Source organism: Nomascus leucogenys, chromosome 12 (assembly GCF_006542625.1).
Source record: "Nomascus leucogenys isolate Asia chromosome 12, Asia_NLE_v1, whole genome shotgun sequence".
Taxonomy (NCBI): Eukaryota; Metazoa; Chordata; class Mammalia; order Primates; family Hylobatidae; genus Nomascus; species Nomascus leucogenys.
The window spans coordinates 104024981-104052691 of NC_044392.1; the positions used below are offsets into that span (position 1 = coordinate 104024981).

General features: G+C 37.0%; 1 protein-coding gene across 3 annotated transcripts in view; it reads right to left on the minus strand.

Annotated features, from left to right (window-relative positions):
• Positions 1-27711, minus strand: part of LOC115837495 (leucine-rich repeat-containing protein 7-like) — a 315547-nt gene that overhangs the window by 84957 nt on the left and 202879 nt on the right. For all 3 annotated transcript variants that reach the window (XM_030823158.1, XM_030823159.1, XM_030823157.1), the window contains one exon: positions 2367-2484. In XM_030823158.1, the coding sequence (XP_030679018.1) occupies positions 2367-2484 (118 nt within the window). The remainder of the gene's footprint in view (positions 1-2366; positions 2485-27711) is intronic.

Consider the following 27711-nt stretch of genomic DNA (forward strand, 5'->3'; position numbering starts at 1 on the left):
TCTATACAAATAGGTAAATCTATTCTCAAAGCATGGTAGCACTAAGGTCATCTTTCCATGGGTCAAAACCTAGCTGTTCTTCTCTTCACACATCTGTATATGGTACTTTTAGAATTGTCTTCCTGAAAACCCTCTAAGTGGCAAGTCAAGATGGTGTAGAAAGAGGTCTGTGTCCCCTGTTTATGTTCTGATTGTCTCCTTCAGATGAAATACTCTCTTTATTCAGATTTCATGGAAATCTTCAGGAAACATCTTTTACTTGAACTCTTCCTGAAAACCCTCTAAGTGGCAAGTCAAGTTGGTGTAGAAAGAGGTCTATGTCCCCTGTTTATGTTCTGATTGTCTCCTTCAGATGAAATACTCTCTTTATTCAGATGCTACAGTGTTTCATGGAAATCTTCAGGGAACATCTTTTACTTGAACTCTTCCCTAATAATACAGCAGTCTTAATTAATCTTCCATTGTCTAAGAATTTATCACTGTAACATGTGCTTTATAATTAGGTACTTCATTGTATAGTATTTTATAATTTTCACTGATTATTTGAGAGTGTTAGTCTTATCCACAGTGATTCTATTAACTTCTCAATTACTCTCAAAGACTTGAATTAAGAAAATCACTAGCACTTCACACTGGTAAATTTCAGCAAGTTTTCCATGTTTTGGAACAATCATTCATTCATGAATTCATTGAATAAATATTTACTGGGCTCCTAAAATGTGACACACACTGTTTTAGGCAATGGAAATATAGCAGTAAACAAAAGAACAACAAAAAATTTAGGGCATCATTGAATTTTAATTCTAGTAAGGAGATTCCAGACAATAGATAAATAATTTAAATACACAGTGGGTCAGTTTTTCATATAAGAAAAAAAAAAGGAAGAGTAGAATGTGCTTCTATTGAATAATAATATAAGTATCTTATTTTTAAATAAGGTGGTCTGGGAAGGCTTTGTTGACAGGACATTTAAGAAAAGGCCTGAAGGTGATAAGGAAATGAGCATTGCAGATATTTGTGGAGGAGAGTTCTGATCAAATGAACAGAGACAAGGCTACTGAGATATTGTCATGGAGCTCTAAAGGTACCAAATTTCTTAGGAAAGCTATATTTACATGTGACCAAGATATTTTTCTGGTGGCCCTTCACAAAACAGATCCTTATTTCCCAGGATGTCAAGCCAATCTTACCTAGCTTCTTTTGGTCCTATCTGGTTATCACTTCTTAGGAAAACCCTCCCTAACTACAAAGATTGGATTGCATCCTTCTCTAGGCATGCCCTTCATGTTGAATGTATCTTCACACAAAATTGCTTATTTAATCATCTAAAATTACTTGTTTAATGGGCAACCCACTTGAATGTAAACTTCAGAAGGGCAGGATCTGTTTTGTTCATGCCTGCATTCCTGTCGCCTCGGCACTAAATATAACCAAATAAATAACCAAAGCACTACTTGTGCAGATACGGTGCACACACAGGAAGTTTAACTGACTACCTTAATGATGAAGGGGTCCTATTTTATATCTTCATTGTACCCAGACATAACCCCTTTTGACTGATTCTTGCTAATAAAAGGGAGAGCTGAGTTCATTTGGAAAGAAATGAAGATTTCATGAATGAACAAAGATGCAAGAGACTTTCTGAAGCTCTAAGTCACTCCCATAAATACTCAGGAGAAAATATAACCAACCTGAATACCAACATCAGCATCATCATTGACAAAAACACCAGATATACAAGTCTGCCAGAAATATGACAAAAACTACTAAATTCCTATTATTTATTAGGCATTGCTGTAGATGTTTGGGACATATTAGTGACCAAAACAAAGAAAAATTGTTCCTGTTATGAAATGGAGTTTACATTATCAGTTAGGAAAAAAATATACCATAACCATAGGAAATAAGTAAAGTACACAATATTGTGAGGATGGTTAGTGCTAGGGGAAAAATCTGAAGCCCAGTAAGGGAAATTAAGAGTATATTTTCAAATAGGGTGAACAGGTAAGGCCTTGTTATGCAGGTGATATTTGACACATGTTGAGAAAAAATTTTACTCTGAGAATGAGAGAAGCCAGCTTTATGAAGGCAGTAAACTATTCTAGAAAAGATTAGATCACATATCTGAATGCAGAGGGAAACAAGGCTTGAATGAGTCAAGCACATTAGTTAGAGGAGGAGAGAGAGGATGTCTGTCTTGGACTTAAAATTTAGGATTTAACTTTACAAGACCTTTAAGCTACAGTTGCAACAAAATCAAAGAAAAAGTTATTTTCGATTATTTGCTAAGAGAAGATATTAAAGCAATTAAAGCACATTTTCAGTTAAAAAATTCCAGATATTTTATGATGAGAGAAAAATCTTACCATTTTTACTGATGTCGAGTTCTTTAAGATTAACTAAACTAGCAATAGTGGTTGGCAGATTTGAAAGGTCATTATCAGGAATACTTAGTTTTCGTAGCGCTTGACAGTTGAACAATTGCTGTAATAGAAAATAATCATTAATTAGATCTCAATTTGGTTAAATTCATTCATAAACTCAGTAACAAAATTAAAGTCACCATGTTTATATGGGTAGCAGTAAAAGAGCCAGTTATAAGAGCCTCACTTTCCTCCAAACTCATCTTCTCAATTGTTTCTGAATGGCTTCACATTCTATTCCCATGTTAGTGCCTCTATTTTTGGCCACCCAGACTCAAACCCAAGATATTCTATTTGGCCCCTTCTTTTACCACTCACATTCAGTTTACCACTGAATCCCCCACTGACTGCTTTTTCTTTTAAGTAACTTCTGGAGTTGTCCCTTCTTTTCTATTCTGACAGCTACCAGGATTACCTCAGTTCTCTTTTTCTGTGACCACATTAGATTTTATGAGGTATTATTTTAATGTAATCACATTGAACAGTTGTTTATCTAATATGCAAAAACTGCAATACACTGGAATACTTGAGCTCACATTTCTTTTGTGCTCCCTCCCCAAACTGTTTCATAAATATTTGGTGCATGAGACATTTAACCTCTGACATTTGGTGAAAAAAATCACTCGTAATTGCTTCATTTCTGCCATCAGTCCAAAGTATTAGGTGGGAAAGAGCCAAGTGTTAAAGTAATAGCTGGGAAATCCAGCATGCTTATATTCACTGGTTGAGGTAGATGCTTCTTTAAAATGTGAATTATTGAGCTTTACCCAAATCGGTCCTGGAAGGGGGTCAACAATCTGCATTTTTAACAAGCACACCAGTGATCTGGACACTTTGATATAGGTGTTTGCCATATCATATTTTGAGAAGCAATAAATTAGATGGTTTAGCTCTGTCCAATCCATCTTCACTCCTGCCAGATATGAACATCTGGGACAGAATTTTTGATTCATTTCTGGAAGAATTATCTTAATGAGATCTTTTCTGTTTGACATTTCTAATTCTGTTTTGCTGAATTTCCACAGATGAAGTCTGGTATCCATGACTATGAAACTGGCCTACAGTACATTTAACTACCATTTGTTCTACCACGTAATTCGTTATTTATAGGCAAAAACAATGTAGCACATGGTCGTTATGTCTTAACTCATTAGCCTTTAAAAAATAAATTGTGCTGGTTGTTACTTAATATGAAATACGCAGTTTCTTACTTTGGGTCATGTTTGGTGCCTTACAAAGACTATTCATAACACTTCATGTAGTGTAGAATTAATTGTCAATATCTTTGACATAAATGTTGCTACTTCTTTTTATGAAACCTCAAAAAGAGAACTCGGATGCATACTTTGATGGATAGTTTCTACTATTAAATTTCCTTCCAAATAAATAGGAAAACAGATGCCTACACTCCTGGTATAAGTTAATTTATACTTATTCCAGTCTCTATCATTCTGTTACAACTATTACCTCTATATCTGCATGCAGTGTGGTCAGTTATAGATTCATAGATTTAAAAAAAGCAATTGTCTTATGACTGATTTTGGTAAGATTTACTAACAACTCTCTAGTCTGATCACGATTATATAACGATTTCAAGCCATGTTCAAGCTAATGATTTTCAAAACACAATTTGTTTGTTTTATAAATTTGTCTCATCATCCCAACTAAATTCTAAAGTGAGCTCAAGAATTAACAGTCCCAGTATTCTTTTTCAACTTTAAATGAAGTGACATCAGAAAGAAAAGACACAGAAACTTCTGAACAGCCTGTAACAAAAGAATCCAAGATCTCCTTGATGTAGAAGCTAAGAATATGGTATGTGGAATCAGATTGACGTGTGTTCAACCTCCACCCATCTATTTACTAGCTTTGCAGTCTTGGGCAAGTTACGTAATAACTTTGAACTCATCAGTTTCCTTGACTATAAAATGAGAACAATATATTACCTAACTTGAAGAGTTGTTGAGAGAATTATTTGAGTTAATAGATTCATCAGTTCTAAGTCACACATATTTTCACATGTTAACATCTTTGATATTTGAAATGCATCCTGCGGTCAGGAGTAAGTTATGATTTTTAAGGAGTCTTTTCTTCTTCCTTAATGGTACTACAATATTGACGTGTCTTATAATCAATGGCCTTGAATATTTGATGAAATAAGGTACTTGTGAAAATGTAAGACTGTGTTTGTCACATAGTAAAGCATGATAACTGTAAGCCATTATTAATATTTATGTACCAGATACAGAGGCACGCCTATATAAGAATCTATTTTTTACTTTTCTAGATGATGGAGGCAGGAATCATGCCTGATCCATCTTGGTATCAACCTGTTTCTTCTTTCTATACACCAAAGTGACTAGTACAGTGTCCTGTACATAGTATATATTGAAGAAATATTTTTGAAATTCTGCATAGATAATTAAAAGGGAAATAAAGAGAGTGCTATATTCCAGCTAAGAGTGGTAGTTCACTGGATTGGGAACTTCAATAGGTAAACAGTCTCAGTGGAATCTAAGTTTCAAATATAAAACTGAACTTCTTAATATAACTATGAAGAATACAAATTGGCAAAGAAATTAAAAAAGCATTTTAACAGCTCTTTCAAGATTCAAAAGCTTTGAATTAAAATGAGGAATGATTATAAAATGCCTGTAATTCTTCAATATAGTAGGATATGGCAAATATAATTGATAGCTATTATAATTAGAGTAAAACTGTTGTGGTCATGGTAAACTTCTCAATGATTCTCAAAGACTTGAATTGAATTAACGGCACGGTTATCCTCTCTTCATTTGCTAATGGTATTTTGCATTTCAAAAACAATAAAATTGTTTCGAGTCTTAAAATATTTGGGTACTGAAGTGTTCTTTTTTCTTGGGCTAAAGGAAGCAATTTAACTTTGAAGAAATTGGTTTGAGTATACAATATACATTGCTGACACCAAAGTAAACATTTAGAACTGAAACACAGCAGTTAGATGTCTTCCGTGAGAGCTGACAAAAAGAAAAAAGCCTCAAACGTTGAAAATAAAAATACATTTGGAACTAAAAATGTATATTCCAAAATATTTCATTCATTCATTCATTCATTCATTCACGAAAAACCATTATTTTAGTGCTATAAGCTAGAAAAACCATTTATTTTAGTGCTATAAGCTAGACACTATGCTAAGTGCAGGGGAAGCAACTATACTTGAGCCCAGATTCTTTATACTTCAATATTCAGACATTAACATATTTTCATATTCAGGCATTAATGTACTTTATTATTCTGATGTTTAAGTTTTAATTAATTTAATTGAAATTTATGTTGGGGCAAATATCCGTTGTAATGAAAATGCACAGGTAGGAAGGATATCTGTACCAGATTTTATTGTTGATGGTGCTGGAGTTGATTTATGGAAGTATCTCTAGGAAAGGTGTGAAAAAATGGACATGAGCGAGCAATCAGAAGTTAGCCAGATGAAGGCTAAAGAGGCAATAATGTCACACCTTTGTTGAAACATCTAAAGATAATCTCAACTCAAAGAATATGTAGCTCAAACTAGTTTCAGATATTTGCTTGATAACATGAGGAGACTTGAATCTTGGAGTGAATGGTATGAGCCTACAACATCTATATGCATCTAAAATATATTTATTGAATGTCTATTATATGCTATGATTTGTCTTCAGCACTAAAGATAAAGGTATGAAAAGAAATCAACTTTTGTTTCAGAAGTATGGTGAACTAAATATTTAAAGAGTAATCTTTTGGTACAGCAAAACTAAACACTCTCACACTCACCCACTGCTTTATTGTATAAAATGAGCTCTGATTGTAATTTGAGGCAATTATTTGAATTCCAGAATAACAAGAAAAATAACACATAGACTTACATGAGTCTGGATTTAGCTTTTGTTCTGGTATAGTCTGTTGGTCCTCGATGGGTTAAGCCTGAGTTAAAGATATTGCAAGTGGAAGCATAGAAGACTGCTTGGAGTCTGAATAGAATGGGAGATTGGCTTAGAGACCACCCCCAGTGACTGAACTAGAAAAAAACTGGGCCAGTAAAGGGATTTAGCAGGGGATACATGTATTTCTCAGCCTTGGCTTTGAGTGAAGAGTGAAAAAGGAAGAAAAGAAGGAAGGGAGGAAGGAAGGAGGAAAGAAGGAAGGAGGGAAGGCAGGAGGGATGGAGGGAGGGGGAAGAAGGAATAAAGAAAAGAATGAAGAAAGGGAGTGATATAGTTTGGCTGTGTCCCCACCCAAATCTCATCCTGTAGCTCCCACAATTCTCACATGTTGTGGGAGGGACCTGTTGGGAGGTAATTGAATCATGCGGGCAAGCCTTTCAAGCTGACTGTAGAAATTTGCATAAATAAGGAGGAGCTGAAAGTTAGTCACCAAGGCAATGGGGAAAGTGTCTTCAGGGCATGTCGGAGACCTTTGCGGCAGCCTCTCCCACCACAGGCCCAGGGCCCCGTGCTGTGTGCAGAAAGGGGCCAACATAGAGCTCAGGCCATGGCTTCAGAGGGTGCAAGACCCAAGCTTTGGCAGCTTCCACTTGGTGTTGAGCCTGCAAGTACACAGAAGTCCAAAATTGGGGTTTGTGAACCTCTGAGTAGATTTCAGAAGATGTATGGAAATGTCTGGATATCCAGGCAGAAGTTTGCTGCAGGGGCGGGGCCCTCATGGAAAATCTCTGTGAGGGCAGTGCAGAGGGGAAACGTAGGGTCAGAGCTCCCACACAGAGTCCCTCCTTGGGCACCTCCTAGTGGAGCTGTGAGAAGAGGGCCACCATCCTCCAGACCCCAGAATGGTAGATGCACTGACAGCTTGCATCGTGTGCCTGGAAAAGCTGCAGACACTCAATGACAGCCCATGAAAGCAGCTGGGAGGGGGACTGTACCCTGCGATGCTACAAGTGCAGAGCTGTCCAAGGCTGTGGGAGCCCACCTCTTGCATCAGCGTGACCTGGATGTGAGACATGGAGTCAAAGGAGATCATTTTGGAGCTTTAAGATTTTGGACTTGCATGGGGCGGCCCCATTGTTTTGGCCAATTTCTTCTATTTGGAATGGCTGTATTTACTCAATGCCTGTACTCCCATTGTATCTAGGAAGTGACTAACTTGCTTTTGATTTTACAGGCCCGTAGGTGGAAGGGACTTGTCTTGTCTCAGATGAGACTTTGTACTGTGGACTTTTGAGTTAATGCTGAAATGAGTTAAGACTTTGAGGGATTGTTGGGGAGGCATGATTGGTTTTGAAATGTGAGTACGTAAGATCTGGGAGAGTACAGGGGCAGAATGATATGGTTTGGCTGTGTCCCCACCCAAATCTCATCTTGTAGCTCCCATAATTCCCATGTGTTGTTAGAGGGACCCAGTGAGAGGTAATTAAATCATAGTCTTTCCTGTGTTCTTTTTGTGATTGAATAAATCTCACAAGATCTGATGGTTTTAAAAAGGGGAGTTTCCCGCACAAGCCCTTCTCTTGTCTGCCGGCATGTGAGATGTGCCTTTTACCTTCCACCATGATTGTGAGGACTCCCTAGCCACGTGGTACTGTAAGTCCAACAAACCTCTTTCTTCTGTAAATTGCCCAGCTGTGGGTATGTCTTTATCAGCAGTATGAAAATAGACTAATACAGGGAGGAAGGGAAAGAAGAAAAAATAAGAGGGATGAAAAAGAAGAAAAAAAGGAAAGAAAGGGAAAGAATGGAGGACAGATAGGAATAGCAAAGGAATGAAGGGAGAGAGGGAAGGAAAGGAAGAATGAAGAAAAAATAATAAAAAGACAGAGAGAGAGAGAAAAAAAGTCTTCTAGGAATTGCCAACCACAAGCCTGACCTCTCTTGTGTTAGAGGCTGGAATTCATGTATTTATGAGACTTCTTTAAACCCACTTGAGAGTTACAAGTGGTCCTGTGTTAGTATTGCCTCAAGTGCCAGGTAGAAGCATACACAAGTCTCCTCTAAATAACTCAACTTTAAATTTAGGCCTTTGTCTCACAGATAACATTGCAAAAAACATAACATCATTTAAAAAAAATCACTAAATATATAATAAAATAATTGACTTGAGTGAGATGTTACAGAAAAACAAAGATTCAAGCCTGCAAATGGTGGATATAATGGAATTATGAAACATAAAATGCAAAATAAATGCATTTAATATGCTTAAAGAAATAAAAGTAGGATTTAAAAGACCGCTTAAATGACATGGAGGACACAGTAAGAAGCTCTTTTTGGAATTTTGGGAAACCGCAGAAAATAAAATGAGTGAGGTAGTGGAGGAATTTCAGAATTGTTGGAAGGCACTGATATTCAGATTATTATTATATTATATTACAAACATTTTCAGATTTTTTCATTGTTCGGGAGGAGGGCAAAGATACTGATTAACTTTAGATCAAAGTTAAATATTCATGTTAAGTTACAGTGGTATGTTTACATTTCTAGAATAACAAATTAAAAAACAGAAATAAAGTGTATGATTTCTAGTTGATAGAGACAAAATAAATGGAATGAGATAAAGAAGTGGAAAAGACTTTGATAAATATAATGAAAAAAAGACTCAGAAGTAGCAACACAGATAAAAATAAAGAACAGAGTGAAATACATTAATACAAATGCATCAATAATTGCCTTCAGTAAATATGGATTAATTTATCCAATTAAGAAACAGACTTGACCGTCTGAGTGGATTAAAATTAAAAACAAGCAATCTCTATGTTGTTTAACAGTGGTGCACCCAAAACTTGATGCAAAATTGTAAAACTGACAAAATTAACTAAAAGAAAGTATACACAGCAATACTGATTTAAGGCAAAATACATTACTAGAGAGAGAGTGACCATATAATGATAATCACTTCAGTTCACCAGGAATGTATAACAATTATAAATTTATCTAGTATAGTAGCATTAATATATTTAAAGGAACATTTGACGGATCTTCAAGGAGATATTATAAAACTGTTATCATAGCAGGATATTTAACACATTTTTCAATAATTGACTAAAAAACAGACAAAAATACAAAAAGCTATAGAAGAACTAATGACTACAATTAATGAGCTTGTTCTACAGGACACACAGAGAACACTGAGCTCAACTACTACACAGTATTTTTAAAAAATGCATATAAAAATTTACAGTTGATCGTGTGCTACACATAAGGGAAGTCTCAACAAACACCAGAGAATTCGTAACAAAAAGACCACATTCTTGGTCAATAATGCAATTAAGTTAAAAATTTGTAACTAAAAAATAACTTTAAAAACATTTATATTGTGTTCTATATTTACAAACTAAAATTTAATAACTCATGCACCAAAGAATAAATGATAATGGAGATTACAAAACAATTAAATAATAAAATGTTACATAATAGAAATGCCACGATATAGCCAGAAAAATAGGTGGTAAATGTGTAGCCTTAAATGCTTGCATTAGAGAAGACAAAGGGCTGAAAATGAATGAGTTAAGCATGCGACTTAGGAAAATTAACAACAAAAGGCAACAGAATAAACCCAAAGGATGTAGAAGGGAGACAATAGTTAAGAAAGGGGCCCTTCACAACAATCTATGGAACAAGGAGGACACAGGAACTGAAGAAAGCATCAAACTGTGAGCTCCTCAAGGAGAGGAACCGTGTCTTTTGTGAGTCATTGTATTTATTTTATTATTGTTCGTGTCTTTTAAAATGTCTTATTGGGAAATACACATACCCAAGAGCCTATGTAATATGTATTTTTTTTAACTATAATAAAACTAAGACCCATATTTCTCAATCCAGTTGAAGAAAGTTCACCTATGCTCCTCTCTATCATATACCTTTGTCTTCTACCCACCACCACTGAGAGGCAACCAATTTCTTGAATTTTATTTTACTAATTCCCTTGCTTCTGTTTATGCTTTTGCAACAGGTTTAATCATCTTAAAATTATATATTGTTTGGATTTGTGTGTTTATCTTTATATGGATGGAGTAATACTGTATATTTCCACCTGCAACTTTCCTTTTTCATTTGATATGTTATTAATAGTATTCAATGTTGATGTATAAAATGTATTTATTCACTTTCACTGCTTTGTGTTTCATATAACTCAACTTTCCTATACGTTCTATTGTTCATGGCTTTTGGGTTCTTTCTCATTTTTTTCTAACATGAGCAATGCTGCTAAGAATATTCTAATATATATCTGCTAGTGCACATACACAAAAGTTGGAAAATAAAATAATTTACCTTTCTTCTAAATGTTTTAATGCTTTGATTTGACCTATCTGAAATTTATTTTTGAGAATGATGTGAAGTAAGGATTTATTCTTTTCCCTTTACAGATGACCAGTTATTCCAGCATCTTTTTTTTTTTTTTGAGATGGGGAGTCTAGGTCTGTCATCCAGGCTGGAGTGCAGTGGCGTGATCTCGGCTCACTGCAACCTCCTCCTCCCGGGTTCAAGCAATTCTCCAGCCTCAGCCTCCCGGGTAGCTGGGATTACAGACGCTCGCCACCACACCTGGCTAATTTTTTGTATTTTTAGTATTTTGTATTTTTAGTATTTTTGTATTTTTAGTATTTTGTATTTTTAGAGACAGTGTTTCACCATATTGCTGCTCTTGAACTCCTGACCTCAGGTGATCTGCCTGCCTCGGCCTCCCAAAGTGCTGGGATTACAGTTGCTAGCCACTGCGCCCGGCCTCCAGCATCATTTTTTAAAACTTCATTATTTCTCCACTGGTTTGCAAGACAACCTTTTTGTATAGCCGATTTCCACTTAAGTGTGGGTTAGTTTCTGGACTTTCTATTCCTAGCCTACTGGTCTATTTTTCTATCCCTCTCTCACTCTAGCGAGGTCACCAGAATTCTATGACATCGATTTGTGCTTTTCTTAAAAAATGGGAAAGAAATATGAGAGAATGCCAGGAGAAGTAAGAAACACTTCAACCATGTTTAGAGAGAGGGGTTGTTTTCTGAGTAGAAGGTGGGGATGGGGAGGTAGGGAAGACTGGAAAGTGCAGAAAAGCCCAAGAGGCTGTACATGAAAGAAAGGTTCAGAAGCATATTCAGAATGGCAACAACAACAAAAGCAAGTGGCTGTATTCTAAGCTGTGTGGAGAGAAATGAAAAATGTGGGTTTTAGTCAGAATGTAAAAGGCTGTAAGGGTCTGAGCTTTATCCTGTAGGAAGTGTTTGGACGGTCATTTTTCACAATTTTGAGTTACTCTTTTAGTTGCTATCTCTGGAAAAATGTTTATGAGAACACACATATGCACATGTGAATGCATCCACCCACACAAATACACACATTTGCAACCAATCTGAGGGAACCTGAAAACCACCTGAAGCCCAGGCATGGATCTGTGGGCTGGGTTAATGGCCATTGAGAAAGGAAGTGATGGCATGTTCCTTCCAAAAAAGCAAATGCGATTAGGCCCATCGTCTCCTCATAACTTTTCAGTAGTTGTCTGCTCTCTTCAGGACAGTCCAAATTCCTTAACGTGGCTTTCAAGGCTCTTCGCCTCTCCAATTTCTCATCTTGCCATTTCCCTTTTCCCTGTCCCTTCTCCGTCCACACCTCTCCTCTGCTGTCCTGCATTACCACAGCTCCAGCCACACTCAGCAGCTGTGTTTCTGCACCTGCTGTACGCTGCCTTGACTTTACAAATGCCAGTCTCCAACTGGAGCTCTTTCCACTCCACCCTATCCCACCTCCCCTCTACTCTCTTGTTCAAGTTCCAGGTCACAGATTAAGACCTGTTTACATGTTCCACCTGCGTACCTCTGTAGTGTTCTGTATGGTTATACCTATTGAAACGTGGATGTCTGAGTTTTGTGATTACAAGACTGTAGTGTAGTTTCTCCAGTTCCTGCAGTATGGGAAGTGTGGGAAACAATGCTTGGCACATTGCACCTTCTCAGTAAGTGGTTATTCTTTCATGAATATTCTATGTAGGAGAGTGGCGTAATAGCAAGATAGTCACCATTTTTTGTGTGTGCCTATTTCATAGGTGCGAGTGACTAAACTACACTTTGATGTATATTGTCTCTACTTACAACAATGTTGTCAATAAGGTATTATTATCCTTATTTTATAGATGAGAAAACTCAGGAGGTAACTTTTACAAGATCATATTGCTAGCAAGTGCCAGAGCTAAGATTCAAAATCAGTTCTGTGTGGGTACAAAGCCATTTCTTTCTTTCTTTCTTCCTTTCTTTCTTTCCTTCCTTCCTTCCTTCCTTCCTTCCTTCCTTCCTTCCTTCCTTCCTTCCTTCCTTCCTTTCTCTCTCTCTCTCTCTCTCTCTTTCTTTTTTTTTGACAGAGTCTCGCTCTGTCTCCCAGGCTGGAGTGCAGTGGCGTGATCTCAGCTCACTGCAACCTCCACCTGCCAGGTTCAAGTGATTCTCCTGCCTCAGCCTGCCGAGTAGCTGGGATTACAGTTGTGCACCACCACACCTGGCTAATTTTTTATATTTTTGGTACAGACGGGACTTCACCATGTTGGTCAGCCTAGTCTCGACCTCCTGACCTCGAATGATCTGCCTGCCTCGACCTCCCAAAGTGCTGGGATTACAGGCATGAGACACCATGCCCAGACACAAAGCCATTTCTATACCAGAACACTATCACCTCTGAATGATCAGATCTGGGCTTTGGAAAGATAATGGTGAGAACGGACAACAGTCTGTCACAGGCTTTCTGGGAGGGGAGAGTGGATAAGACAAGGATCCAGTGAGCCCTCACAAAGGCCGCAGGCCCCAGAAGAATTACAGAGGACTCAGACTCAACAACTATCTACTGACAGAGAGGAGCTTAGAGTAAATATGAGTATATGTTACGGCACTTTGGGGTTAGCAAAGTGCCATATAAATGCAAAAATCATAATTTGGATTAGCATTTTATTAACATCTTTATACTCATGCTTAGAAAATTAAGAACATTATAAAAATGGCGTAAATGTAGATGACTATATCTCACACACAGCTTAGTTTCTTAGAAAAAATAAAATAAGCTGTGTAGTTTTTCACCACAAATACAAAAGTATTAGTTGTGTGTGAATTTTCAAAAGATAAATCCTTTTCCTGAAAAGCTTTATATTAAATCATAAATATTCAGTGAGAGGCTTACTGATGCCATACGTAGGTACATGGAGATTTCACCAGGGAAAAGAAATGATTGTCTAACGAGTTGGCCTCACTGAATGGCTGGTTTCTTAGAAGTTCTTCCTTTGAATTCCTTTAAAGATGTTCAGTTCATTTGAAAGTTGTTTCAAAGAAATAATTATACTGTGCACATTATAATAAAATATTTTTAAATTTCCTTTGTTTAAAACAAGTGTTAATAATTATTTTTTTGTTAGAAAAGAGCCAACTCTAAGTAATAAGAGAGTAAAAATGGTTTTATATACATACTTGGTGAAATTGTAAGCTTCCAATCGTGACATCATTTATCCTTCCTTTCCCTCCTTTTTTTCTCCCTCCCTTTATCTCTCCTTTTCCCTTTCTTCCTCCCTTCTATCCTTTCCCTTCCCCTAGACTGCTTGTGTTCAGTGAGCACCTGTTCTACTCATGACAGGCACAGGGCCAGGATTCAAAGATGAATAACAAAGAATCCCCTTCCTCATGTATACGGCTAACTAATGGTTATAAATACAATTCAATGTAATAAATACTATAGCAGAGAGATGGCTTTGCAAAGAACATTTTATTCCCAAAGAAATATCCCTAGACTTTTTTCCTTGATGTAGAGAATTTAAATACATGGAATTGTGTGCTTTTAAAAACTATTCTATGCTACTCTCCCACACTAACATCTACCCCTTAAATATTCATATGCAGGGAAGTGACTTACTCAGATTTTTGTTTTTGAGAAACAGTTGACACCTTTGAACAGACAGGCAGGTGGGAGATTAGAAAACATCCAGATGAAAAATAATGAGTCTTCATTAAAGCACTGTTAGTAGAAGTGAGCAGAGTGACACAGCTAAGAGGAGAAATCATAAAGAGTTGGTACCAGCAGTGCACGGGCAAAGAGAAGATTTTGTAGTCAAACAAGACTTTAGTGTGTCTAGTAGTGGTGATGGTGTAGGGTTGGTGGGACAGGTATAGTACTGGACAGGTGCTGGTAGTATCAAGTAACATTGGAGCTATAGGAAAAGGGAATATTATATTCCTTTCTAGTACATTTTAGCAATGCTGAATGTGCTGCAGAGAAGAGCTCTTTTATTTCCTTCAGAAAGATGGTGACTACGATAGATACCTAGGGATTTTATGCTAGAAAACAAATATTACTGCTGTTGTTTTTAAAATACAGATCTTTTAAACGACAATTTGTACAAAGATATTGTTGAATCATTTTTCCCTTTGGAAGAAGAAGGTTATTTTAATGTTTGTCGTTGTCTTAGAAGGAACAGAATATATCTGTTTTATTGGAATAACAGCTGTTGCTTTGAGTGTACAAGGCATAGCACATTGCCATACCTACTCTATTCAATAATAATTTGCATTAAAAATATTTAAATGAAAATGTTATTTAACTTACATATCCTTGATTACTTAGGTGATGGTAGCAAGCTAATAATACCCAGAATGAAATAGAAAAATGTGAAAGTTGAATTTAAAAGCATAGCTTTAAATGTTCTTAATTTAAACTCAGCTTCATTGTTTCTGGGTATTTGTGGTAAATTCCTGATGTCTCTATTAAGCTAAATTATAGAGGAAATGTGTGTATGAGCATGCTTGTTCATAGGTGTGCCTTTGAAGGGGGTTCTTTTTGTTGCTTTTTTAGTAATTATTGGTTGGTAAAATTTTTGTTAGTTGACATGTAAAAAAATACTGGCTTCGAATACCCTTTATTTCCTTCTCCTGCCTGATTGCTCTGGCCAGAACTTCCAGCACTACGTTGAATAGGAGCAGTGAGAGAGGGCATCCCTGTCTTGTGCTAGTTTTCAGAGGGAATGCTTCCAGTTTTTGCCCATTCAGTATATTGGCTCTGGGTTTGTCATAGATAGCTCTTATTATTTTGAGATATGTCCCATCAATACCTAATTTATTGAGAGTTTTTAGCATGAAGGGTTGTTGAGTTTTGTCAAAGGCCTTTTCTGCATCTATTGAGATAATCATGTGGTTTTTGTCTTTGGTTCTGTTTATATGCTGGATTATATTTATTGATTTGCGTATGTTGAACCAGCCTTGCATCCCAGGGATGAAGCTCACTTGATTATGGTGGATAAGCTTTTTGATGTGCTGCTGGATTCGGTTTGCCAGTATTTTATTGAGGATTTTTGCATCAATGTTCATCAAGGATATTGGTCTGAAATTCTCTTTTTTGGTTATGTCTCTGCCAGGCTTTGGTATCAGGACGATGCTGGCTTCATAAAATGTGTTAGGGAGGATTCCCTCTTTTTCAATCGATTGGAATAGTTTCAGAAGGAATGGTACCAGTTCCTCCTTGTACCTCTGGTAGAATTCGGCTGTGAGTCCATCAGGTCCTGGACTCTTTTTGGTTGGTAAGCTATTGATTATTGCCACAATTTCATTACCTGTTATTGGTCTATTCAGAGATTCAACTTCTTCCTGGTTTAGTCTTGGGAGGGTGTATTTGTTGAGGAATTTATCCATTTCTTCTAGATTTTCTAGTTTATTTGCATAGAGGTGTTTGTAGTATTCTCTGATGGTAGATTGTATTTCTGTGGGATCAGTGGTGACATCCCCTTTTTCATTTTTTATTGCATCTATTTGATTCTTCTCTCTTTTCTTCTGTCCCTGTTTGCAGATGAAATGATGGTATATCTAGAAAACCCCATTGTCTCAGCCCAAAATCTCCTTAAGCTGATTAGCAACTTCAGCAAAGTCTCAGGATACAAAATCAACGTACAAAAATCACAAGCATTCTTGTACACCAATCACAGACAAACAGAGAGCCAAATCATGAGTGAACTCCCATTCACAATTGCTTCAAAGAGAATAAAATACCTAGGAATCCAACTTACAAGGGATGTGAAGGACCTCTTCAAGGAGAACTACAAACCACTGCTCAATGAAATAAAAGAGGATACAAACAAATGGAAGAACATTCCATGCTCATGGGTTGGAAGAATCAATATCGTGAAAATGGCCATACTGCCCAAGGTAATTTATAGATTCAATGCCATCCCCATCAAGCTACCAATGACTTTCTTCACAGAATTGGAAAAAACTACTTTAAAGTTCATATGGAACCAAAAAAGAGCCCGCATTGCCAAGTCAATCCTAAGCCAAAAGAACAAAGCTGGAGGCATCATGCTACCTGACTTCAAACTATACTACAAGGCTACAGTAACCAAAACAGCATAGTACTGGTACCACAACAGAGACATAGATCAATGGAACAGAACAGAGCCCTCAGAAATGATGCCGCATATGTACAACTATCTGATCTTTGACAGACCTGACAAAAACAAGCAATGGGGAAAGGATTCCCTATTTAATAAACGGTGCTGGGAAAACTGGCTAGCCATATGTAGAAAGCTGAAACTGGATCCCTTCCTTACACCTTATACAAGAATTAATTCAAGATGGATTAAAGACTTAAATGTTAGACCTAAAACCATTAAAATCCTACAAGAAAACCTAGGCAATACCATTCAGGACATAGGCGTGGGCAAGGACTGCATGTCTAAAACACCAAAAGCAATGGCAACAAAAGCCAAAATTGACAAATGGGATCTAATTAAACTAAAGAGCTTCTGCACAGCAAAAGAAACTACCATCAGAGTGAACAGGCAACCTACAGAATGGGAGAACATTTTTGCAACCTACTCATCTGACAAAGGGCTAATATCCAGAATCTACAATGAACTCAAACAAATTTACAAGAAAAAAACAAACAACCCCATCAAAAAGTGGGCAAAGGATATGAACAGACACTTCTCAAAAGAAGACATTTATGCAGCCAAAAAACACATGAAGAAATGCTCATCATCACTGGCCATCAGAGAAATGCAAATCAAAACCACAATGAAATACCATCTCACACCAGTTAGAATGGCCATCATTAAAAAAGCAGGAAACAACAGGTGCCGGAGAGGATGTGGAGAAATAGGAACACTTTTACACTGTTGGTGGGACTGTAAACTAGTTCAACCATTGTGGAAGTCAGTGTGGCGATTCCTCAGGGATCTAGAACTAGAAATACCATTTGACCCAGCCATCCCATTACTGGGTATATACCCAAAGGACTATAAATCATGCTGCTATAAAGACACATGCACACGTATGTTTATTGCGGCACTATTCACAATAGCAAAGAGTTGGAACCAACCCAAATGTCCAACAACGATAGACTGGATTAAGAAAATGTGGCACATATACACCATGGAATACTATGCAGCCATAAAAAAGGATGAGTTCATGTCCTTTGTAGGGACATGGATGAAACTGGAAAACATCATTCTCAGCAAACTATCGCAAGGACAAAAAACCAAACACCGCATGTTCTCACTCATAGGTGGGAATTGAACAATGAGAACTCATGGACACAGGAAGGGGAACATCACACTCTGGGGACTGTTGTGGGGTTGGGGGAGTGGGGAGGGACAGCATTAGGAGATATACCTAATGCTAAATGACGAGTTAATGGGTGCAGGAAATCAACATGGCACATGGATACATATGTAACAAACCTGCACATTGTGCACATGTACCGTAAAACCTAAAGTATAATAATAAAAAAAAAAAAAAGATTAAAAAAAAAAAGATTGAAAATCAAGTAAAAAAAAAAATACTGGCTTTGTCTATAGAGGGTAATCAATGTGGTATGTGAACAATTAGCTTGAATGGCATTAATCTAAAGTTCCATACTAGTGTAAGCTGGTTTGTGTATGTATCTCTCTGTGTGTGTGTGTGTGTGTATATATGTTTGTGTGTGTGCAATATACATATATGTATGTGTGTCTGTGTATATATTTGTTTTTGCCCTTCTTTTCCCTGATCAGTTGTGAGTGACAAAAGGCCTAACTTTGCTGACTAGCTCTGCCCAGGTCAGTGAACCAGAGAGAAGATGGCTCATGGTATAACTGGAGATTTTCTCCACTGGTAGTGCTAATAAGTGGATTATAAACTTTGGAATCAGATAGACCAGGATTTGAATTCTGACTCCATTCATACCTAGCCACGTTATTGAGCTAGCTCCATGTTCTCTAAGGTTCCATTTCTAATCTAAAAACCCAATTAGATTGTGCTCTAGTCTTGTCTTCAGCAATGCACTTCTGCCAGGTGGACCTCCCTGACCCCCAGGCAAAGCAGGATTGGTTGTCTCTCTACTGTGTTTGCATATACTCTTACATATACATTTCTATAACCCACTGTTACAAAATTGTAAGTATTTATGCAATAAATATTTAGTGAAAAGCTAGCTTTGGACTAAACACTGCACTAGTTCCCATGGAAACAAAGATTAAATAGACATAGTTCAGTATTCTGGTAGGGGAGGCAGACACACATTAGTGTCTTTCTTCTCCACCTTTGTTTCCCTGGAACAGAGTAAGCATTCAATAAACATATAGAGAATGAATAATTGCCATAGGTTTGGCAAGTACAACTAAGGAATTGTATACATGGTAATACGGAGGCACAGAGGAGAGTGGAACAAATGTGCCAGGGAGTGAATAATGAAGGCTGTGGGAGGAACTGACAGTTGAGATGAATCAAAGTAGCATGCCAGGCAGAGGAAACAGCATGAACCTACAGGCAAGAAAAGCTTTGTGTTTCAGGAACACTTCCTGAGAGAGCAGAAGAAGGAAGAGATTGCAGAAATAGGCTGTAGCCAGACTATAGAGGGCTCATGTCAGCATTCCATGCTAAGCTGCATGGTTTTTTTCCCCTGAAGTTAGAGAAGAGACAGGTAACTTCCTTAACTTAGGTTACAGTCTGGTCATATTTATATTTGGAATGGGTCACTGTTGGCTGTGTGAGGAATAGAATGGGGGAAAAGGCTGGTTTAAGGTAACAGCAAGGAGACTATTCCATTAGTCAGCTGCGAGATGAAGGTCTGACGTAGGCTTCAGTCATAGGGCGGAGAGGTGAGATAGATTTAAGACATATTTAGGTAACAAAATCTCGGCCGTTGATTTGATGTGGAAGCTGAACAAACAGAAAGAGTAAATGATGACTGTCTTGGTAACCAAACTGAATGGATAGTCACCAACTGAAACAGGAAATACAGGACAGGAGATAGGTTTCAAGGGGGGAAATTACACTTGTTGAGTGTGAATATTCAAGTAAGACAAGCAAGTATGTACAAGTTTGAAGATTGAGAGACTGGGCTGAGCTGGCATCGTAGATTTGTGAGTCTTCACTGTGGCACTGAGAATATGAGAATAGATGAAGGTGATAACCCAGAGAGAACAGCAAGATCAAGGAGCTTTCCCCTTTGCTCCCCTGAAGTAGGCATTGTAAAAGATACAAATGACACTTTATTGCCTGGTCGAATGGATTATACAGTTCTTGCCTTTCTTGGCCTCCCTATTCCATTTAACAATGTCATCCCTCCCTTCTGAGAACACGCCACTCTGACATCCCTGATTTCATTCTTCTAAAAGGAGTCCCAACTGCTGTTGGCATCCCGCATACCCTGCCTCTGTGTGCCCGGGCTCTGCCCCATTCCTCCCAAGTGTTAGGGTTCCTCTGTAGGTAGGCTGGTGGCAGTGTTCCATTGGTGATGACAGAAGCAAATATCATTAATGTTAATGAATAAACATATACTACAAGCTTTTATCAGTCAGCTCTTAATTATTTAGGGCTCTTGGTAGCAAGCTAAAATTCATTCCTATTTAAGGTCACTCACACACAGGGAAGACTCCATTGAGGGCCATGGGAAATTCACCATAAAGAATCTCAAAAAATAGGAAACAAACAAATTCATCCACTTAAAATTTAAAGAAAACAGAACCTTAACTGTCTGAGCAATAAATATCAAACCCACACACCCACACAGACCCACACACCCACACAGACCCACACCAAAATGAAAAATCAATAGCAAGGTAGCGAGGTTGCATTGTTACCAGGAAAGCAAGATGCAGTAAATATCACACACAGGCATGCACACCCACACACACCCCCACACACACCCCAAAATGAAAAATCAATAGCAAGTTAGTGAGGTTGCATTATTACCAGGAAACCGAGAAGCAGTAAAACGGTTCTAAAGAAAGAGGTAGAATACTGGTGTTTCCTCTAATCTCTGACTGGTCTTAACTCTCTTAGTGCTGTTTCAGGTTCGTTACAGAAACAACGAATTGCCTCTATGCATAGAAGGGATACATATCTCTAGGATTTTATTAAAAATTAATTTCCACATACACTTTGGAAGAAAAAGCATCTGCAAAAGATTTGTTTCATTTTATACCACTGTTAATTTGGAATAGAAGATAACTTCCTTTCTGGAAAGTGCAACTATCAGTTCTCATTTTATAGGGAGAGGGCGCTTTTTTGTATTCTTTACTGTATTGTAGCTCATAGCAATTACTGTCATTTGTTGAAAGGTTATGTTTTGCAGACACCATACTCACACTTCACATACATTATGTTATATAATATGTAACAGTGAAGAAGAATTACCAGAGTCAGTAGATGATAAAAATAAGATGCGAGTAAGACAGTCTTTCAAGGTAGATGCTATTTTCTCCAGTTTACATAGGAGAGAAACTAAGGCTGAGAGCCTTCCCCAAGCTGGGGTTCAAACTTAAGTCTGCCCAACTCTAAGACTTTAGTGGTTTTCCCTACCCCAGACATTTCACATCGGGCTGCTCTTTGTCTCTGTAATTAGAGGCTCTGTCGGGATTTTGGAGCTGACCTTTGAAATTAAATAATGCTAGCTAGGAGGCAATAAGGGTGAGCTTACATTATTCATATCCTTTGCTTCTTTTCTTTCCCATCATTTCTCATAATCTGGGGAACTTCTCATTATCTCTGAAGTCTAGCCCAGGGTCTCTTAAACTTTTCTGCCACTGTATCTCTAACAACAGAATACAGTAAATATGATTTTTCATCTTCACAATTCAGGTGAATTTTGCATTTGATTCTGTAACATAGTTATGGTTCTCTCTTAGAAATCATTTAATTAATTGTCATTATAGAAAGACGCAGTACATATTTGCTATAGTAGAACCTGGCTCCTGGCCTTATATAGCTCTCCTAATTTTTGAAAGCAAATGTCCATACACGAATTTTACATATGACTAGAAGTCAGTTCTATGCAAGGTCAGCTTCATAATCTCTTTGAAGTAATCTTACATTTCTGTAACAAGTTAAGAGTGGGCTGACTTTCTAAGAGTGCCTGGTCAAGAACTGGATCTCAAAGTGGTTCTAAATCAGAGAGGGCATTCTACTAATGTGGCAGTTTGGACTCACTTCTAGAATGAAATCAGCCTTTTGGAGTTGATAGGGGATTAATTCTCTAGAGTATAACAAACTGTCAAGTCACATACTAAGGATTAAGCTGGAAATGAATAATATTAAAACATGCAATAACCAAGTAACAACTATTAAAAGAAGCAGTGAAAAGAACAGATAGCAGAAATTGAAACACCTTAATGAAATTACATTTTTACTTTTTACCTTATTTAATTTGCTCAAATCATGTTTTATAATGTACTTGAGCCCTGGACATATATTTTTATCAGTGTGGCTTTTATAAGAGACATTGATAAATCATTTTCAAAAGGAAGTGCTATTATATTGTCAGATTTGATCAGCTCTACCAAAAGACTAATCCCTGTGTTTTTCTTTTCTAGCTCAATTCTCTTTTTCTCTTTAAAATTTTTTAAATAAAAATATCTGTTCTTTTTCCTCTTCTTCACATCCCACAATCTCTCTTCCACAGATAGTTGCTTTCAACTCTTTTAGCTATTACTTCTTGTATTTTCTTCCACATTTCTAAAGATGTGCATGTATTTCTTTGTCTTTTTCTATCAACTGTAGAGATTGTGTATTTATTTCATATTATGGCACTTGAAAAATCATATCGTCTCTCACCACCAAAGCCACCATCAGTTTTTTTCCTAATCTTCCCAGCATACTTACATCCAAATCTTCAGTTAAATCAGTAGTAAATGTTGACATTAATAATGTGGATTTGTTCCCTGTGTTTGCTTTACTCATAAAAGTTTTTTTAAATATAAATATAATATGTATATTTAAAGTATGTAACATGATGTTACAGAATACACATAGATAGCAAAAAGGCTACTGTAGTGAAGCAAATTAACATATAAATCACCTCACTTTTCTTTGTTTCTGCGGCAAGAGTAGCTAAAATCTACTCATTAAGCATCAATTTCATACAGTACAGTTTTATTACCTGTAGTCCTCATGCTGTACATTAGATTTCTAGATTTGTTCATCCTATGTATATGCTACTCATAAACTTTTTTTGTTCCTGAAGTTGCTTAATTTCTTAGCTTGTTTTTTTCTGTACATTTATCCTTAATTTTCTCCAAATGCTCAAAAAGCTTTGTCAAATGTCAAGCAATTATATTTCTAAACATAAATCACATCGGATAAATTGCTAGGTCTACATTTTATTCTAGACCAATTCACTCCTGTGCCCTATATAGCCGGCTGCAGCATGGGAAGATTGCTCTCTCAAGGTGATGAACACCTGGCTTTGTAAGATATTTCTTTACTGCTCTTCTGAACCGGGCCCTGGTCCCTGGATTCTATGCCTCCCTTCTTTTTGCCTACACAGATATCCTGTAGCAGAAACCTAGGAGTCACCTGTGACCCATTTTGCTCCTTCCCCCAGTATCAAGATGGCCAGTCCAGTAAAATCAGGTGTCACTCTGTCTCTCAGGCTGTAGAGGTGTGATCATAGCTTGCTACAGTCTTGAACTCTTGGGCTCAAGCAATCCTCCTGCCTCAGCCTCCCCAGTAGCAGGGATAACAAGTGCAAGCCACCATGCCCAGCTCTATTTTCTAGTTGTATAACCTTTAGTACATTCTTTAACCTCATTGTGCTTTAAGGCCCTTAAATTTAGTGACGATAACAAAACCTATTGGGCAGGGTTGTTCTGAGGACAGAAAAGCTATTGCATATGAAGTCCTTGGCACAGAACAGATGATCAATAAACTTTTGTTGCATTTCCTGCCTTCTTAGCTGTTCATTTGTCTTTTCGGTTTCTTCTGGTCCAGGTATATAGGCCAATAAAGGAGATTTTAGGAGAACTTGCCTTTGGTATCTGTTTTTCAACTACCCACCACTTTAAGAAGAAACTTTATAAAATACAACTAATTTATACATTTAAGGCCCTTAATTCCTTATAAGTGATATTCCTCTTTAATCCCAAATTTCATGTACCCCACTCTCTCACCCTCTTGGTTTGTCACTTCCCGTCCTTTCAGCTCATGGCATTTCTTTCACACATTGGAACCTCTATGGTTTGAACCAAACTTCAGTGTCCATCATGTCCCTCAAGTCCGCCCAACCATCATCATCTGCACCCATATTTTCTTCTTTCTTTTTCATTACAATGAATGAAGCACATCTATTCCTCCCCTTTATGCATTCTGAGGATCTCCTATCCTTTTGCCTTCAGGACTTTGCTCCTATAATTATTCCATCAATTTCCTGCATCTAGTTTCTCCCCCTTTCTTCTTATTTAATTCTATTCATGAACAAATGTGCCTTCATGTCACTGATCTTAAAACAAAACGTACTTTGACCTCATGCACTTTTCTAGCTGGTCCCATTTTTCTGCTTTCCCTAACAACAAAATATTTTAAGTAGAGATGTTTATATCACCATTGTCTCTTTAATCGACTTCAATCAGGTTTTCACTGTACTGCTCTTACTAAGGTCACCAACGACTTCCATACTAGCAAATACAATGGTCTCTCCTCTATCCTCTTAGCCAATCTCTCTCAGTTTATACTCCCTCTTTTTAAAACACTTTCTGTTCTTTTCTTGGTTTTCATGACAACATAAATTTTCTTCCTATATCCTCAAAAACCCTTCTTTCCTTGTTTTCCTCCTCTATCAAAAGCAACTCGTTCTAAATTTCCTTTCTGGTCCTAATCTCCTATCTCTCAAATCCATTTCATTAGCAAATTTTGTTAACTTTGCCTACAAAACATAGTCTGAAATTCTTGTCTTCACTATCATCAGTCTAGTTGAAGCTACCAACCTCTCACCTGAACAACTGCAACAGCCTCTAATCTCTGTCTCTGCTCTTGACATGCTACAATGTATTTCCACTGCAACCAGAGTGGTATTTTTAAAATAAAAGTAATTTCATGTCATTGTTTCTCTCAGAATTCTTCAGTGTCCCTTCATGTCACTTAGAAAAAAATCTTAAGACAATTCCTAGCGTATTTGAACATGTATGATTTAGCCCCAGTCTTTCTCCTGCAACATCTCCCATCTGCCTCTCCTGTGGCGCCTTGTACCACTTTCCCTTCATTCTTTACACACCCTCCGTCTTCCTGTCCTGTAAATATGCCACACTCCTTACAGTGTCCCCTTTGCCTAGAATGTTCTTTCTCTGAGCTTGCATGATCTTGCATGGTTGACCCCTCGCTGTCATTCCAAACTCAACACAAAAGATCCTTTTTTAGGCATTTACTGCACTTTCCACCTCAAGTACCCTCTCAGCAATTCCCCTCCTTTATTTTCTTTTTCTTTCTTTTTTCTTATTTATCTATTTAGAGACAGAGTTTCACTCTTGTTGCCCAGGCTGGAATGCAGTGGCACAATTTCACCTCACTGCAGCCTCCACCTCCCAGGTTCAAGCAATTCTCCTGCCTCAGCCTCCTGAGTAGCTGGCATTACAGGCGCCGCCATCATGCCTGGCTAATGTTTTGTATTTTTAGGAGAGATGGGGTTTCGTCATGTTGGCCAGGCTGGTCTTGAACTCTTGACCTCAGGTGATCCGCCATCCTCGGCCTCCCAGAGTGCTGGGATTGCAGGTGTGAGCCACCGCGCCTGGCCCCCTGCTTTATTTTCTTAATGGCGTTTGCCATCACCTAACACTTTCGTTTTAAATTGTTTGTTGATTTACATGCTCCTTTTGGAGCAAGGTAGATTTTGTGAGAATAGAAACTTGTTGATCTTCCTCAATAATATATCTCTGGCACCTAGAACAATGCTTGCACATAGTTGGTAATCAAGAAATGCTTGCTGAATGAACAAACAAATTAATTGATATATTTTACCTAAAATCTTGAGTTTTTTGTATCATTTATCAAAAATTGGCAGGAAAAATCAGCAAATTTGTTGTTGAATCAGATTTTAATGAGATTTGATATTTGGGTAAAGGTTAGAAATAAATGATGGCATGAGTAAGTCATCTTACTCATTATAAACTTGTAGAAGATTATAAAACTGCTCAAAAAATGACTGGGATACTACAGATGTCAGTTTCTCATTGACTCACATAATTAAGAGTTGCCGATATTATAAATTTTTAAATAATAAAACATTTTAAGCAGAAACAAAAATCTGAGTAAGCAAAAATTATTTACTATTTTCCACATTCGAACTATGTTTTTGCTAATCTTCATGTCCTTCGTCTCTCTCTTCCTTAGGGCTTTAGAGAGTTAATCTACATTGTTTATTTATTGAAAGAAATAATGGCATTCATTTAAATGCCAAAATAATTGCAATTAAAGAACATATATGAAAAAAAGATGCTTTAGGAAAGAGATTAAACAGAGTCAAATTTTGATCATTTATGTATCACATATGCATATATATGAGATAGTTTTGTCCTGGATGTAGTTTTATATATTCAGAAAAATTGTATACATTTGGCGCTGGGGGACAAAATCATGCAACCTTGTTAGTTATAGGTTCTCGTGTTTCTGGAAACATTAATCAAAGAGTGGATACATGACTTAGGTCAGGTGAATCTAAGTTTTCTACTGGAGGATAGAATCATGCACAAAATCACTGGTGAGAAAGTGAGACATTTTAAAAGGTCATTTTTTAAACCTTTATTCAAACCCAGGATCTAAGGAGAGCCCTCCATGGATATATGTGGGGCTACTTATGCCAAGGCTACAGAACATTCCTTGTTTATGAAAGACAAACCCTTAAGGGAATTAGTGTTCACATGAAATTTTAAAACGGGGCAACTTTTATTAAACGAGTGGCAATTTTTTTATTCTACATTTGCAAGTTTAGGCTGTGTTAAATCTCGAGCAACACATTTCATATTCTCAATCATGAGAATTGTTTAAGCAGCAATTATAGTGATACAAGTAGTTTTTTCATTTTAAAATATTCCTTTTTAAGTAGGAGGAAAAAATAAAATAATCAATGATCATTCAAGTTTTGATAAACTACAATCACAACCATGAAATGGCATTTCAAAATTTGTCACCCTAAGATCTTTCTCCTTTGATCTCATTAGATCTCACACAAAATAAGTGTCCTTGTTTTCAAATAATTTTACTTAAAGTTTTAAGAAAAACATGGCCTTGAACTAATACATCTTAAGTTAAAAATATCAGTGAATGAAAAGAAGCATCAACTGAAAGCATATAATATGTAGAATATTAGAGGATGCTTTGTTTTTGTTTATTTTGCTTGTCAGACATCCATTTCCCCTTATTCCATTAGAACCTTGATCTTCCTTTTAATGACATCCCTCATTGTACATTGTGGAGGCAGCAGGAATTTGAATCTTGAACAACTGTCATGGTTACATGGGGGTCTTTGTAAATTGCCATCCTCAGAAGATCAGCATTGTGTGACCCAGACCATCACTATTCTGTGAATTCTGAGCAGCAGTCTAGAACTCTCTTGGTTCCTGTCCTTTTTCCATGTAAAGTTCATCAGCCTCCTATTAATTCTATGAGCCTGGATATATTTCCAGTAAGTGTTCATCTTTACCTAAAATGGCCAGTTGGTTTTTCTGGCCTACAATAAAAAAAAACTAACTGACACAACTGTAAATCCATATTAAATAGTAATCTATAGCCATTGGTTAAGCAACTAAAAGAGCTTTCTGTTATTTTAGTGTTATATTTGTCTTTATTTTAAATATGCCAAACAACTTCATTAAACAACTCTTGTTTCTTATTAAAATAAGCCATTTCTCTTAACTCAACAGTTATACATGTTAAATATCCCTTATACTTGGAACCAGAGTGTTTTGGATTTCAATTGCTTTTCTTCAGATTTTGGAATACTTGCATATACATACTGAGATATCTTGGGGGTGGGACCAGAGTCTAAACACAAAATTCATTTATCTTCATATAAACTTTATACGCATAACCTGAAGGTAATTTTATACAATATTCTAAAATAATTTTTGT